The sequence below is a fragment of the Microtus ochrogaster genome, chromosome 4 (assembly GCF_000317375.1).
Source record: "Microtus ochrogaster isolate Prairie Vole_2 chromosome 4, MicOch1.0, whole genome shotgun sequence".
Classification (NCBI taxonomy): domain Eukaryota; kingdom Metazoa; phylum Chordata; class Mammalia; order Rodentia; family Cricetidae; genus Microtus; species Microtus ochrogaster.
In genome coordinates this window covers 51,324,515-51,337,787 of record NC_022011.1, presented here as the reverse complement: position 1 = coordinate 51,337,787, position 13,273 = coordinate 51,324,515, and the positions used below count along the sequence as shown (strand labels likewise).

Here is a 13,273-nt window from a genome sequence, read left to right as displayed (position 1 = left end):
CCTGCTGAGAAGCCCTTGGCTGCCTGCCCTCCTGGAACATATACCAGCCCCTCACCCCACCACCCACCCAGCCAGCAAGCACTGTGCTGTACAATGGACTGAGTGGCCTGGAGGCTGTCTCCTTACTAGTCAGTTATCTGTGGACCACACAGCCCAAACCAAGGACAGAGCTGTGTTTTCACCCATGTCAGCCCAAGATTTCAGCCTGTGGTGAATGAGAACACTCATCTGGACAGTGGCAAGTAGAAAAACTCCATGTTACCCAGATCCAAGTCTGGGGTCTCCTGAGCCCAGTCAAATGCCTCTGGCCACACCACTCCTGAGTGGTCTTCATACATCTCAAGGCCAGCTGCATCTGGAACATAAGCACTGTTCACCTGTTGTCATCTTTGGACCTTCTAAGTTCTGGAGACAGGGTAAATGCTGAAGAACATAATCAAGGCTTGACTTTGTGTGGCCCTGGGGCACTTGTGTCTCTGTACATTGGACATGTGTCCACATTTCTTTGGGACCCACATTAAAATTAGGTATGAAGAGGTGGGGCGATGGTTGCATACGCCTTTAATCTCAGCACTTGGAAGGCAGAGGCAGGAAGATCTCTGTGAGTTCGAGGCCAGCCTGGTGTACAGAGTGAGTTCTAGGACAGTCAGGGATAAACAGAAAACCCTGTCTTGAAAAATCAAAAGTGAAATAAAATAGATGTGAAGGAAGATGGAACTCAGCTCGGCAGAGACCCAGGTCTGAGCAGCTACCCACCAGCAGTTTCCAAACTCCTGTCCATGTAAAGGAAGAAACTGAGACATAACCTCAAGGTAGTGAGGACAAAGTCCTACACACAGTCCCTTAGTTCCAAAAGACTTCCACAAACTGGATAAAACCAAATGTCAAGGCCATGCCTGGTGCCTGACAGTGGTGGCACATACCAACCCTCGACTCAAGATCTTCACCTTTTACAACTTGCAATGGTTCTCCACCTCCCACTCCCTGCCTTCATCTACCTGCACAGCTCTGCAGCTGGTAGGCACCTCCCAGCTGGGCTCCCATGGCAACCTGCTGACAGGAACATGTAGGTGCTACAGGCCTTATACAACCAAGCAGGGAACAAGACCCCCAAAGGACCAGTCTCAACATTGCCATGCTGGGGTCATAGGGTATGAATGGAGGACAGGGCATCACAGGGAAAGGTGGCAAGGGTCTAGCAAGGATGGAAAACAGACAAGCCAGCTGACAAAAGACTCCGTGGTTCATGCTCTTCCTCAGGGCAGCATGCATACCTTTCCACCCACCCCTTATTCCTGGTCCACAATCCACACAGTTAGTTACACAGAGAAACTCTATGTCTGGTCGGCTCTTGAGTGCCAGGTCCACTCCTTATTCTGCTCCATGACATGCATCTCAGACTACAGTTTCTGTACATACAGAGTCCAAATCCAAATATACCTGGGAGTCTTCCCTTTCCACCCCAAGACAAGGTTTCTTTGTGTACCCTTGGTTGTCCTGGAACTTGCTCTGTAGACCAGGCTGACCCAGAACTCAAAGAGATCCACCTGCCTCTGCCCCCTCCCAAGTACTGGGATTAAAGGTGTGTGCCACCATTGCCCAGCTATACCTGCGGTGTGTGTGTGTGTTTTGCTTTTCAAGATAGGGTTTCTCTGTGTAGCTCTAGCTGTCCTGGAACTAGTTCTTATTTACTTTTTTTTTTTTTTTTTTGTGGTTTTTCGAGACAGAGTTTCTCTGTGGTTTTGGAGCCTGTCCTGGAACTAGCTCTTGTAGACCAGGCTGGTCTCGAACTCACAGAGATCCGCCTGCCTCTGCCTCCCGAGTGCTGGGATTAAAGGCGTGTGCCACCACCGCCTGGAGTACCTGTCTTATTAAAGACCATAGTTAGGAACATGCTATTCAGGTAGATCTCTGTAACTCAGAGGTCAGATTGGTATACAGAGCTAGTTCCAGGACAACCAGGGCTGTTACACAGTGAAACCTTGTCTCAGAGGGAAAAAAAAAGAAAAAAATAAAAGGAGAGAAATACGCCATTAAATACAAGTATTTTACAATGAAACACTGGTTTTCTAAGCCATCTGATCACAGCAATGCTTCAAGCCCAGTGTGGAAATTTAGCAAGTAAATTCTGGGCACAGGATCAACTGCTGGCTGAGAGGCCACATGCTTGAAGCTACCCCCACCTATCCCACGAAGTTTGTTTTGTTTTTAACACCACCATGGCCTGAACCTGGGATCTCACATAGGTCCTGTCCTCAAGAAGGTTGTGGGCCATGAACCCAAAGGTCTTCCCTATATCCAGTTCCCCCACTAGAATTGTGCCCCCCCCCTTAAGTGTCAAATGTAGATCTGCATAGAGAACCATCCTACAAGTTCCCTAAGGGACAAGGCTGTGCAGAAGCTGAAATGACACAGTTGCCCTGTGTTCAACAGAATGAATGTCCTACCTAGGCCAACTGTGCAAATACCACCAGGCCTCTGTCACGAGACCTATGTCCATACCTCATCAGCAAAAGCTCCATCTCAGAGCCACAGAACCCACCTCTGTCACCAGACCTATGTCCATACCTCATCAGCAAAAGCTCCATCTCAGAGCCACAGAACCCACCTCTGTCACCAGACCTATGTCCATACCTCATCAGCAAAAGCTCCATCTCAGAGCCACAGAACCACTGCAACTGGCTGAAGTCACTTAGCCACCAACAGTTGAGACATAAACTGAGCTGAGCTTAAAGCCAGCTCAAGGCACAGTGGTTTTTTTTTTTTCTCTCTGGGTCCCAGCTTTCAATTCAAGTCTAAATACAGAATGACAAATCCATGCTTTGCCAGCCATGCAACAGCAGCCCTAAACAATGACTGCTAGACAGTGTTCACCCAACAGGCTCCACAGGAGGCTGAATGTGTATCAAGTAGCAAGAGCACAACAAGGCCTTGTGCACTCCCCAGCGGCCAAAGAAGGAGTGAAATTTGGCACTAGAGTAGTTACTCACTGGGGCCCCAGGGCAGACTGGTTACCAGCACTGTGGTTCTTTCCAGAACTCCACAGTGAATTAAAACTACGACCCAGAGCTGGGAGGTTGATTCAGCAAGTAAAATGCTTGCAGGTGAGCTTGACAACCTGAGTCAGACACCTAAAATCCATATAAAAAAGTGAAGGAGAAAATGGACTCCACTAAATATCTTCTGACTTTAATACATGCACTGTGGCTCAAAAAATACTCTCTCACACGCACCATTAACAATTCAAGATTCTTTTTAATGCCAAAAAACTACAACCCCATCGACCCACTGCTGTATGCACACCAGAGGTTGAGATTGGAGAAAGTGCATTTGCAACCTCAAGCCTTGGGCTACCAGTGAGCCACATAAGGCTCACACTAGCAGGGGAAGCATTCTGTAAGAACAGCCAAGAAGGGGAAATCCATGTTGGTTGAAAGTAAGTACACCTTTAATCCCAGCACTCGGGAAGCAGAGGCAGGCGGATCTCAGTGAGTTCAAGTCCAGCCTGGTCTACAGAGTGAGTTCCAGGACAGCCAGGGCTACACAGAGAAACCCTGTCTCAAAAAAAAAACCCAAAAGAAAAGAATCCAATCTCTCCAAATGAAGACCTTTTTACAGAGCCAATCTGTATTAGCTTCTGAAGCTGTCACATGGGCACAGCTGCTCGTCTGCTTGGTCACTCCGAGGACACTTGTGTTATAGAAAACACACAGAGATCCTGGACAAAAAACCCAAAGCATTGGGGCCTATCTGCAAGTACAGGACACTTCCATGGCCTCCACAGTCCCTTTATTTATATCTGGATGTGTGTGCGAAGACTAGAAGAAACCAGATCTTCTGGAGCTGGGGTTGGAGTCAGACAGGTGGTTGTGAGCCACCCAATGTGGATGCTGGGAATTAAACTTGAATCCTCTGCCAGAATAGCAAGGGCTCTTAGGCACTGAGTCATTTCTCCACCCTCCCTCGGAGCTTCTGCTCCCTGACTCTTCAACTCACTAGGCAGATAGGCAGATGCCTGGCATGGACTGACAGCAGCGTAGTCCTTGTCGTGTGCCTCTTCCTCTATCACTTTCCAGCTTACTGTGAGCCTCTAGGATCAAAACTCCACTTACCCTCCCCAAACACTGGGGTTACAGGCACGTGCCACCATGCCTAGCTTTTCACATGGTGTTAGGGGACTCAAACTCCAAGTCCTTGCACTTATGCAGAAGCACGTCACCCACCAAGCTACTTCCCCAGCACCTAGAAACATGTTCTTAGATGATTCTGCAACAGGGTGAGTGCCAAGGCTACAGCTCACCTTGGAGGTGGAGGTCAGGCAAGTGAGGCTGCTTCATAAAGATGCTTAAACACACTTGAGAGCTTTACACAGTAGCACTGAGCAGGGGTCACAGGAAGGGGACTCCTTCATGGGCCAGCAAGATGAGTCAGAAGGTATTTTAAAAAAATAAGGCTTGGTGCACAAGACTGACATCTGAGCTTGATCCCTGGGACCACGATGGGAGGAAAGAACCAATTCCTGTGTAGGTTTGATCTCCACATGTGCACTGTGGCACAAAGTACATGCACAAGCACACGCACCCATGAGTGCGCACACACGCACACACACACACACACACTCACTTGAATTTTAAAAAATAAAAATATATAAGAGAGAAAAGGACGGCATTGGGAGACTTCCCTGTTCCGCCAGCTGTACCTGTGCGGAAAAAGCCTGGTTCCAGCAAATGTCATTGCCCCTAGACCCAACTTGAGCTAGGCCATCCCAGAAGATCAATATTCCAAGGTAAAAAAGTGGCAGTAAAAGTGTGGGGGGAGTGGGGAGCACAACATGATGATGATACACCTTTAATCACAGCACTCTTGGAGGCAGGTGGATCTCTGAGTTTGAGGCCAGCCTGGTCTACAGAGCAAGTTCCAGAACAGCCAGGGCTACAGAGAAACCCTGTCTCAAAAAGAGAAGTGGCAATGACAGCTGCTCTGGGCAGAGGCTGCATGCACACCGTCTAGAGAATACATGTGATGTCCTTGCTGCCGTGGAGTAAGACAACTGAAAATAGGAAAAGGGTTTATTTATTAAAGTTATCTGTGAGTCACTCTGGTTAAATTAGCACACTTGACATAACACTTTGGATCAGAACATGCCGTCTTTAAAATACAGTGGGCTCCACAAGCAAACACCTAAGGGTCAATTCAAGTAGCACTTCAGGAGCCCAGCAGAGCATCTGGAGGGGAGGGGGCAGCAATCGTTCACCTTCCCAGTGCAAGAGCCACTTCCTGTAAACACCTGGCAGAAGCTAGGACTGCAGTTTTCAAGCCATGTGGCAGAAGGTGATAAGCAGTAAGGTCAGGGATGGAGAGTTACCGCAGCTGTGATCCAGGCAAGATCCCGGCTGGGCCCTGTGCCCACTGCCTCGGAGGCTGCTGAGGTTGCACAGCCAAGGAGCACAGTAGGCACCACCTACGTACGATTCAGTGTCTGGAAGATTCTAGAGATCTGCAGCATGACAGGGCCCGTCTCTGGGTCGTTCATCCACTGTGTACTGTTAAGTGGGTTCTCCAGCATGTCTTCAAATGCTGTGGGAAGACAACAGAGCTGAGTGGCAGCACCCAAAACCAATGGGCACACTGAGCCTTTCCCAGTGGCCCTGTAGTGATAGAGGACAGGGACACAAAGTGCTCAATACTGACCCTAGCACTCACCCTTAAAAGCCAACACAGTGCCTGAGTTGTTGACCAAACATCTGAGAAGAGAGGTCAGACCTCGGGGGCTGTCAACAGGGAGGTAGACAGTGTGATCAGAGCACCCACAGCCCATGGCCCTTCAGCAGGGTGGTCGGCTGCCTTTGCTCACATCTTTGGCAAAGCCACGGACTGCCTGTGTGCTCATAGTACTCCAGTTCACAGTCCCTCAGTGCACATCAACTCTGGAAAGCCACCAGCAAGACTCAAGTCAGCATGCAACTCCCATTTCCAGACACCACAGGAAATGGCCATGTGCATAACCCTTTGTACTCCAGCAGATTTAACACCATCAGCTTGGAAAACTCTCCATGCTCAAGCACAGTGAACACATCATAGAAGGCTGGACCTTCACAGGAGTACTTCACAATGGAGCAGCTTGCAGCTGAGAGCCATGTGCCACTGCTGCAAGCAACTCAGTCCCATTATGCTGGGCACCCTGCCCTGTGAATAGGCTGCTGCTGTGAGGAGCAGTTCACGTATCTGGGTCCTAACCCAGACCCCCCACCACACACACACACACCAGGTACAGACTAAGGGTGCTTACTCCAGGTGGCTTATTTCAGAAAAGGAAAGGGTAACACTAGCTAAATATATATGTAATAGTCTTAAAAAAAAAACAAAAAACAAAAAACGGGCTGGAAAGATGGCTCAGTGGTTAAGAGCACTGGCTGCTCTTCCAGAGTTCCTAAGTTCAATTCCCAGCAACCACATGGTGGCTCACAACCATCTGTAATGAGATCTGGCGCCCTCTTCTGGTGTGTGGGCATACATGGAGGCAGAATGTTGTATAATAATAAATAAATAAATCTAAAAAGAAAAAAAAAAACCACAAGGCTAAACACCAGCACCTAAAACGGAGAGTTTCTTTTATCTGACCAAATGTACCTTAAAACCCACTGCCTCCACGCAGCAAGATCCTCAGTGACAAATGAAAAGAAAGCTCATCAGAGTGTGTACTTAGCATGCCAGGCCCCGGATCCCCAGCACACACACACACAGTCCTCTGGTCAGATCCCAATACAGCACCTATTATTTTCTTAAGAGCCACAAAGAGCCAGGCGGTGGTGGCGCACGCCTTTAATCCCAGCACTCGGGAGGCAGAGGCAGGTGGATCTCTGTGAGTTCGAGGCCAGCCTGGTCTACAAGAGCTAGTTCCAGGACAGGAACCAAAAGCTACGGAGAAACACAAAGAGCCTGGTAAGGGTTGGGAGAGTGATGCTGTCAGTGCGGAAGGACCAGTGACAACAGAAACACCAACAACACAGCTCAAACACACAAGGGCAAACTCTGGACCTTACACCACATGTGCTACAACCCACACCTGCACACACACACACACACACACACATTTTCCACTAAGTGATGGACTTAAAGAAACTACAAAAAGCTCCAATAACCTAAGAGAAATGTCTTTCTGAACATAAAGATAAAAGGCACCTTTCAAGTTCAAGGACTAGAGGACTTCTGTTCCCGAAAGCTACTTGATAGGAAGCCACAAGTAGGACCACATACACAGTAAACTAGGAAGGGCCTGTGTTCACAGTGTGAAAGCTTCCTTAACAATGAGAAAAAAGAAAAGAGACATGAAGACATAGAAGTTCTTGTGATGTCACACACTGCTGCTGAACTCCATCGGAGACCAGAGAGCAAAAACACATTGGGCTCAGGCAGCAGGAGTTTTTCTGTGCTCACCACTGGTTCTGAAAGCCCAGCCCACAGGAGCCCATGTGCATGAGGGACAGCAGCAAGGAAAAAACCCATGTACCAGCCGGGCGGTGGTGGCGCACGCCTTTAATCCCAGCACTCGGGAGGCAGAGGCAGGCGGATCTCTGTGAGTTCGAGACCAGCCTGGTCTACAGAGCTAGTTCCAGGACAGGCTCCAAAGCCACAGGGAAACCCTGTCTCGAAAAAACCAAAAAAAAAAAAAAAAAAAAAAAAAAAACTCATGTACCACTGGACAGCAGCATACAGTCCTCTCTGGCCCATGAACTAGTACACCTCACAGGAGGAAATAGTGGCAGTAAGCCACAGAAGTAGCCTAAAAAGCGATGCCACATTATAAGGCAGGGACAAGTGACAGAAAATATGTATAAAAGAGTGGCCAAAACAAATCCTACAGGAAAGCCCAGGAAGGAAGGCCCTCAAGGTCATGGCCACTCTTATATGCAAGGGGATGGGTGATGTATGGGAACAACATGTGAAGGCTCAGAGGAAGTAAGGATTGGATGGGTCGGCCCTCTACGCTCACAGGAATAAAACTCTGAGAAAACACCCACCTTGATTCAGGAGGCTGTATAGCCACACCCTGTCTTCAAAAAAAAAAAAAAAACACACACACGCAAACAAACATAAAACTTCAAGAAAAAAAAACGTGCATTACACAAATGCATATGGAGTTTTCCATTTTATCATCATCCCTGAACAATTCAGAATCACAGCCAATCCCCTGGCTTTTATGTTACATTAGAAGCCAAAAGGAATCTAGAGAGTATAAGCAATACTGTGCTTCTTCTATTGTTTCTTTGAGACAGGGTCTCACTCCTAGCTTAGGCTGTCCTTCTCTGGGACTGCCCGGGTAAGCCACATCTGTTTCTATGCTCTATTAGGAGAGACCTGAGCGATCTGCACAAACTCCCCGGATCAGTACTGAGGACACTGATGATGACAGCTATGTGGGACATGACCACTAAAACTGGCTCACTGTGCCGGGCGGTAGTGGCGCACGCCTTTAATCCCAGCACTTGGGAGGCAGAGGCAGGCGGATCTCTGACTTCGAGACCAGCCTGGTCTATAAGAGCTAGTTCCAGGACAGGCTCCAAAAAAAACTACAGAGAAATCCTGTCTCGAAAAAACCAAAAAAAAAAAAAAAAAAAAAAACTGGCTCACTGTACTGTTGACAAACGAATGCCTTATGCAAGGCTATTTAGCTCTATCACTTTTTAAAAGTATAGATTTTATTTATATTTTTGGCATTTATTTGTTTGTTTGTTTGTTTGTTTAGGGGGAATGCACGTGCCAGTGTGCAAGCAGAAGTCAGTTTTCACCTTTTACTATGTGATTTCCAGGGTCAAATTCAGACTTAGAAGCAAATACTCTTTTACCCACTAAGCTATCTTGCTAGCCCCATTATGTGGATTTTTTTTCTTCTTTCTTTTCTTCTTTCTTTGTTTTTTAGTTTTTCGAGACAGGGTTTCTCTGCATAGCTTTGGCTGTCCTGGAACTAGCTCTGTAGACCAGGTCAGCCTCAAATGCAAAGATCTGTCTCTGTCTCCTGAATGCGGGGATTAAAGGTGGTGGTGTGCCACCACCAACTGGCAAATTTTTAATATATAAATATATATCACAAGTTAAAATAATTATCAAAGAAGTGTCTTATAAATAATAAGCAAAATCCGAAACACACCATCTCCTCATCTCCTATCCCCATTCAGACCATTGCTCTGCTGTTCTCCAGTGACCTTCTGCAGATACCCATCCCACCAAGACAGCCCAACTTCCAGGGACCAGGCTTTCAGAAGTATAGCTAAAATGCCTAAAATGCCTTGCACAAGCCAATCTGCATGGCACACTAGTAGTGCCCAAACCTCTCACTGGCACCTGTGGCTTGTGGCAGGAAACCCACCCACCACGTGTCCCCTACCCAAGCTGGTCTAAGTAGACACACATACCTAGCAATGTCTTAGGGTTTGTCAAACCCAGTTGCACCACTGGGTTGTCCAGGATGGCCTGAAACAGAGGGCTACTGGGATCGATGCCCTGGTCCAATTCCTCAGGGGATGGTTTCCGGTCCCCTAGCAGCCATTCACACTAAACCAAGAACATCAGAGGAGCAGTTAGTCCCTTCTCAAAGCACCTGAGGCTTACCTGTCCCTTTCTGTGGTTCTCCACAAGCCCCCGCTGCTGCAATACAAGGAAGGGGCCCTAACATAAACAAACCTGGTCCACATTCAGCCAGGATAGAGACAGAAGGAAGTATCAACCTTGTTTTCTTAGCAGAGCTAGCATTGCAGTTCACTTTAATCACTGACATGGCCCTATTCACAGCATAGTCCCTAACACTGGCTTTACTTGAGGAAAACCTCATTATGACAATATCTCTCCACAGCCAATGATCCTGGGAAGTCTGGATCTAGAACTGTGCCTCAGGTGTCTGAGCCTCAACTCCACACACACGTGAGGAGGCCGTAGGCCCATCACACAGTACTCCCTGGACAGAGAACCTGTTAGCAGCCACTGTGTATTCATGGCATGGTATTTGATCTTTTCTGTTTGTTTGTTTGTTTGTTTGTTTTGTTTCTTTGAGACAAGGTGTCTCTGTGGAGCCCTGGCTGGCCTGGAACTCAGAGGTCCACCAGTCTCTGCCTCCCAAGTGCTGAGACTGGAGGCTCGCACTACCACACCCATCCTATGGAACTTGATCTTAACAGCTAATAACTCACAGAATATATACACAAAAGCATTTGTGGGTCCAGGATTTTCTCAGTTTCTGTTTGAAACATTTGCCCTAGTATTTCACATAAAAAGTGCCACCACCAACTATGTATGGAAACTCCGAGACAAGGGACATTCCCAGTGCATGCCACATAAGGTAAAGGCGACATTAGATGCGCAGGTTCCAATCTGCTGGCACTCACAGCAGCATTCTGCTGGTTGTTGTTCACTCGGAGTGCGTCAATCACTTCCTTCTCATCAAAGCCCATCTCCATCAGCGAAATGACAGCCTAAGAGGGAAGAACAAGCCGGTCAGCCTCACCAGAGGACACTGCCCACCAGGGAGCAGTACTACGTGCAGTACAGGTTTGTTTCAGTCAGTCACAGGCAATGGATCACACTTGGCACACCTGAGGTAGGAAAGGGGACTGGAACCTTTACTTAAAGCCAGAGCAGAGCAAGGACAGAAGTCAGAGGAAGTGCAGTTGGTACTGCACATGACTGCACCAGGACAACTAACTAAACAGGCCCTAGCTGCCAGTTTCCCTCAGCCCTGCACAACTAAAGCCCCATTTATCTTTAGAAATCTCTCAACCTAGCCAATGGGATTACTAAGGAAAATACAAGCCACAGCTGATGCCCTGAGAAAACCATTTATTCAACATGCCAAAATCTGAAGAACAGGTAGCATGTGTCCTGAGTGGGCAGATGTGCCCCCTGAAAGAAAGTGAAAGGCCAAAGGAGGAATCAAAACTCCAGCCAAGAACAGGAGAGAGACTAAAGAACACAAAGGCAAGAAGGTATCAGCCTGTGGTGATGATCAGGTGGGGCCATAAATGTGCACTTGTGGCAGCTGATAGAGGGCAGACAGATATCCTAGATCCCAGGCCCTTGTCCAGTAGTCAGCCAGCATGACATATTCCCACTTCACTGCCAGCCCACGAGATGTTCCTCCAGCTCTCGGGACACTGCCCACCCAGCCCAAAGGCTACAGCAACAGGTGCAGCAGCAAACTTCTAGCATAGACAGAAGCTTGCACACTCAGCTTTTCAGGAGATGTCACTGAGCAGAAAGAAGCCAACTGAACCCAAGCACGGAAAATTTTATGAAGACCCAAGTCTGCCCAGGCCTAAATGGAACCCAGACTCCAGGCCTCCCAGTTTCCTTGCACAACACAACACAAAGACAACCTCAGGCGGAGGCCCCCATCACATACCCGCGCATCGGCTCGGAATTCCCTTTTCCTGCGGATCTTCTTGAAGATTTCTGTGAGCTCATCCCGGGCCTCCTCATCTCCAGCACTAGTTCCCACAGCTGCTCCCCCAGTAGCTTCATGGGAGGTGGAGGTGGTAGCTGCAGCACCTGCCCCTGCTTGCGGGGCATGGCCTGGAAGAGGTGTGTCAATAGCTGGGTCTTCCGAGTGTTCGATTAACCACTCCATGGCCTGAGGCACTGACATGCTGAAAGGGAACAAGAGACTCCAGGATAGTCACGGGAGACTTTCCTATCCCATGTACTCCAACATATTTCAACAGAGACCGCAAGAACAGCAGCAGCAACAGCAGCAGATGATCTCCGGGGATGGAAACCTTCACACAGCCTCAAACTCCCAAGACCCAACAGGGCAAGCACAGACATGTGCCCAAAATAAAGGGATAAAGGAGTCTAGGTCCTAGGTCCACAGTTCAGCCAGGCGGTGGTGGCGCACGCCTTTAATCCCAGCACTTGGGAGGCAGAGGCAGGCGGATTGACCAGCTCTGGTCTATAGTATTCATACGGGATCTGAATAAGAGACTAAGAAAGAACTGCTCTGCCGGGGGCAAGTTTGGCTTAGAGCTCTCCTAATTTGAGGGTGCAGGGCCTACTTACAGATTGATTTTTAACTTTCCTAGGTATGGTGGTTCACACCTTCAGTCCCACTCTCTCAGGAGCTTGAGGCAGGAGGATTGCATGAGTCCAGGAGTCCAAGACAGAGACCCTCAAAACACACATGCACACCAAAAGGATCATAAATCAAACTACTTGAGACACAACAATAAGGTGCGTCTTTTTGTTTTGTTTTGCTTTTCGAGACAGGGTTTCTCTGTAGCTTTAGAGCCTGTCCTGGAACTCACTCTGTAGACCAGGCTGACCTCAAACTCACAGAGATCCACCTGCCTCTGCCTCCCGAGCATGCGTCACCACCGCCCGCCTCTAAGGTGCGTCTTTTAAAACACACATATTAGAAATGACTTAATCAGACTGGAGAGATGGCTCAGAGGTTAAGATGGAGAACTCATACTGCTCTTCCAGAGGACCTGAGTTGAGGGTGGGGTATACATATACACATGTATATACACAGGTGAATAAAAAGTAAAATAAATCTGAAAAAAAAAGTATTTCTCCATCAGAGTTTGGGAGGGGAGAGCACAGGGAAGCCCAGGTCAAGCTCCAAAAAGGAAAAAAAGAAAGCATACTGGTTCAGTCGAAGGGCCTTTGAGGCTCTGCTCTCAGGAAAGCCCATTTCTGTAAGCTGCCGCAAGGCAGTCTCATCCACTCGCTCATCCTCATCTTCATCCAGCATAGCTGAGAAGAAAGAGAAGTCCTACCATGAGAGGATTCCTAAGTCCTTTGACGCCCATAAGCTCATCTGCAAAGGCTCCCAGCAATTACTGGTGCCACAGAAAACTTGAGCCCTAACATCAGCTCTTACATACACACAAGAAATGGCCACAAAACAGGCCAGGAGCCACCTTCCCCTGCCCCCAACCACTCCCGCCATGCTTTCAGTGTAAGGGCTAGGGACACATTCTGAGGCTTGGGCAGACAACTGGCAGGTACAAGTTAGGACCCACTCATACCATTTGCCTTCTTAAACAATTCAACTGCATCAGGATTCAGTGCTAACAGCTTCTGTGCCACCTCAATGAGGGACACCAGGATCTTCCGGAGTTCAGTCTGGAACTGCAGTAGAATAAGGAAAGAGATCATGCCTGGCACAGCGATGTACACCTGGAATCCCTGCTCTTGCAAAGCTGAGACAGAAAGAGTGCTGGAAGTTTAAGGCCATCCTAACCTACATGGTGAAACCCTGTCTTAAAAAAAAAAAAAAAAAAAA

The 13,273-nt window shown here is 48.1% G+C and overlaps 1 protein-coding gene across 1 annotated transcript in view; it reads right to left on the bottom strand.

Annotated features, from left to right (window-relative positions):
* Positions 1 to 5,055: 5,055 nt before the first annotated feature.
* Positions 5,056 to 13,273, bottom strand: part of Ubac1 (UBA domain containing 1) — a 23,488-nt gene continuing 15,270 nt past the window's right edge. Inside the window, exons 5-10 of the mRNA XM_005346263.2 lie at positions 13,017 to 13,119; positions 12,633 to 12,741; positions 11,393 to 11,636; positions 10,380 to 10,466; positions 9,414 to 9,552; positions 5,056 to 5,577 (exon numbers count right to left, since the gene is read on the bottom strand). Of these exons, the coding sequence (XP_005346320.1) occupies positions 5,462 to 5,577; positions 9,414 to 9,552; positions 10,380 to 10,466; positions 11,393 to 11,636; positions 12,633 to 12,741; positions 13,017 to 13,119 (798 nt within the window). The 3' untranslated portion in view covers positions 5,056 to 5,461. The remainder of the gene's footprint in view (positions 5,578 to 9,413; positions 9,553 to 10,379; positions 10,467 to 11,392; positions 11,637 to 12,632; positions 12,742 to 13,016; positions 13,120 to 13,273) is intronic.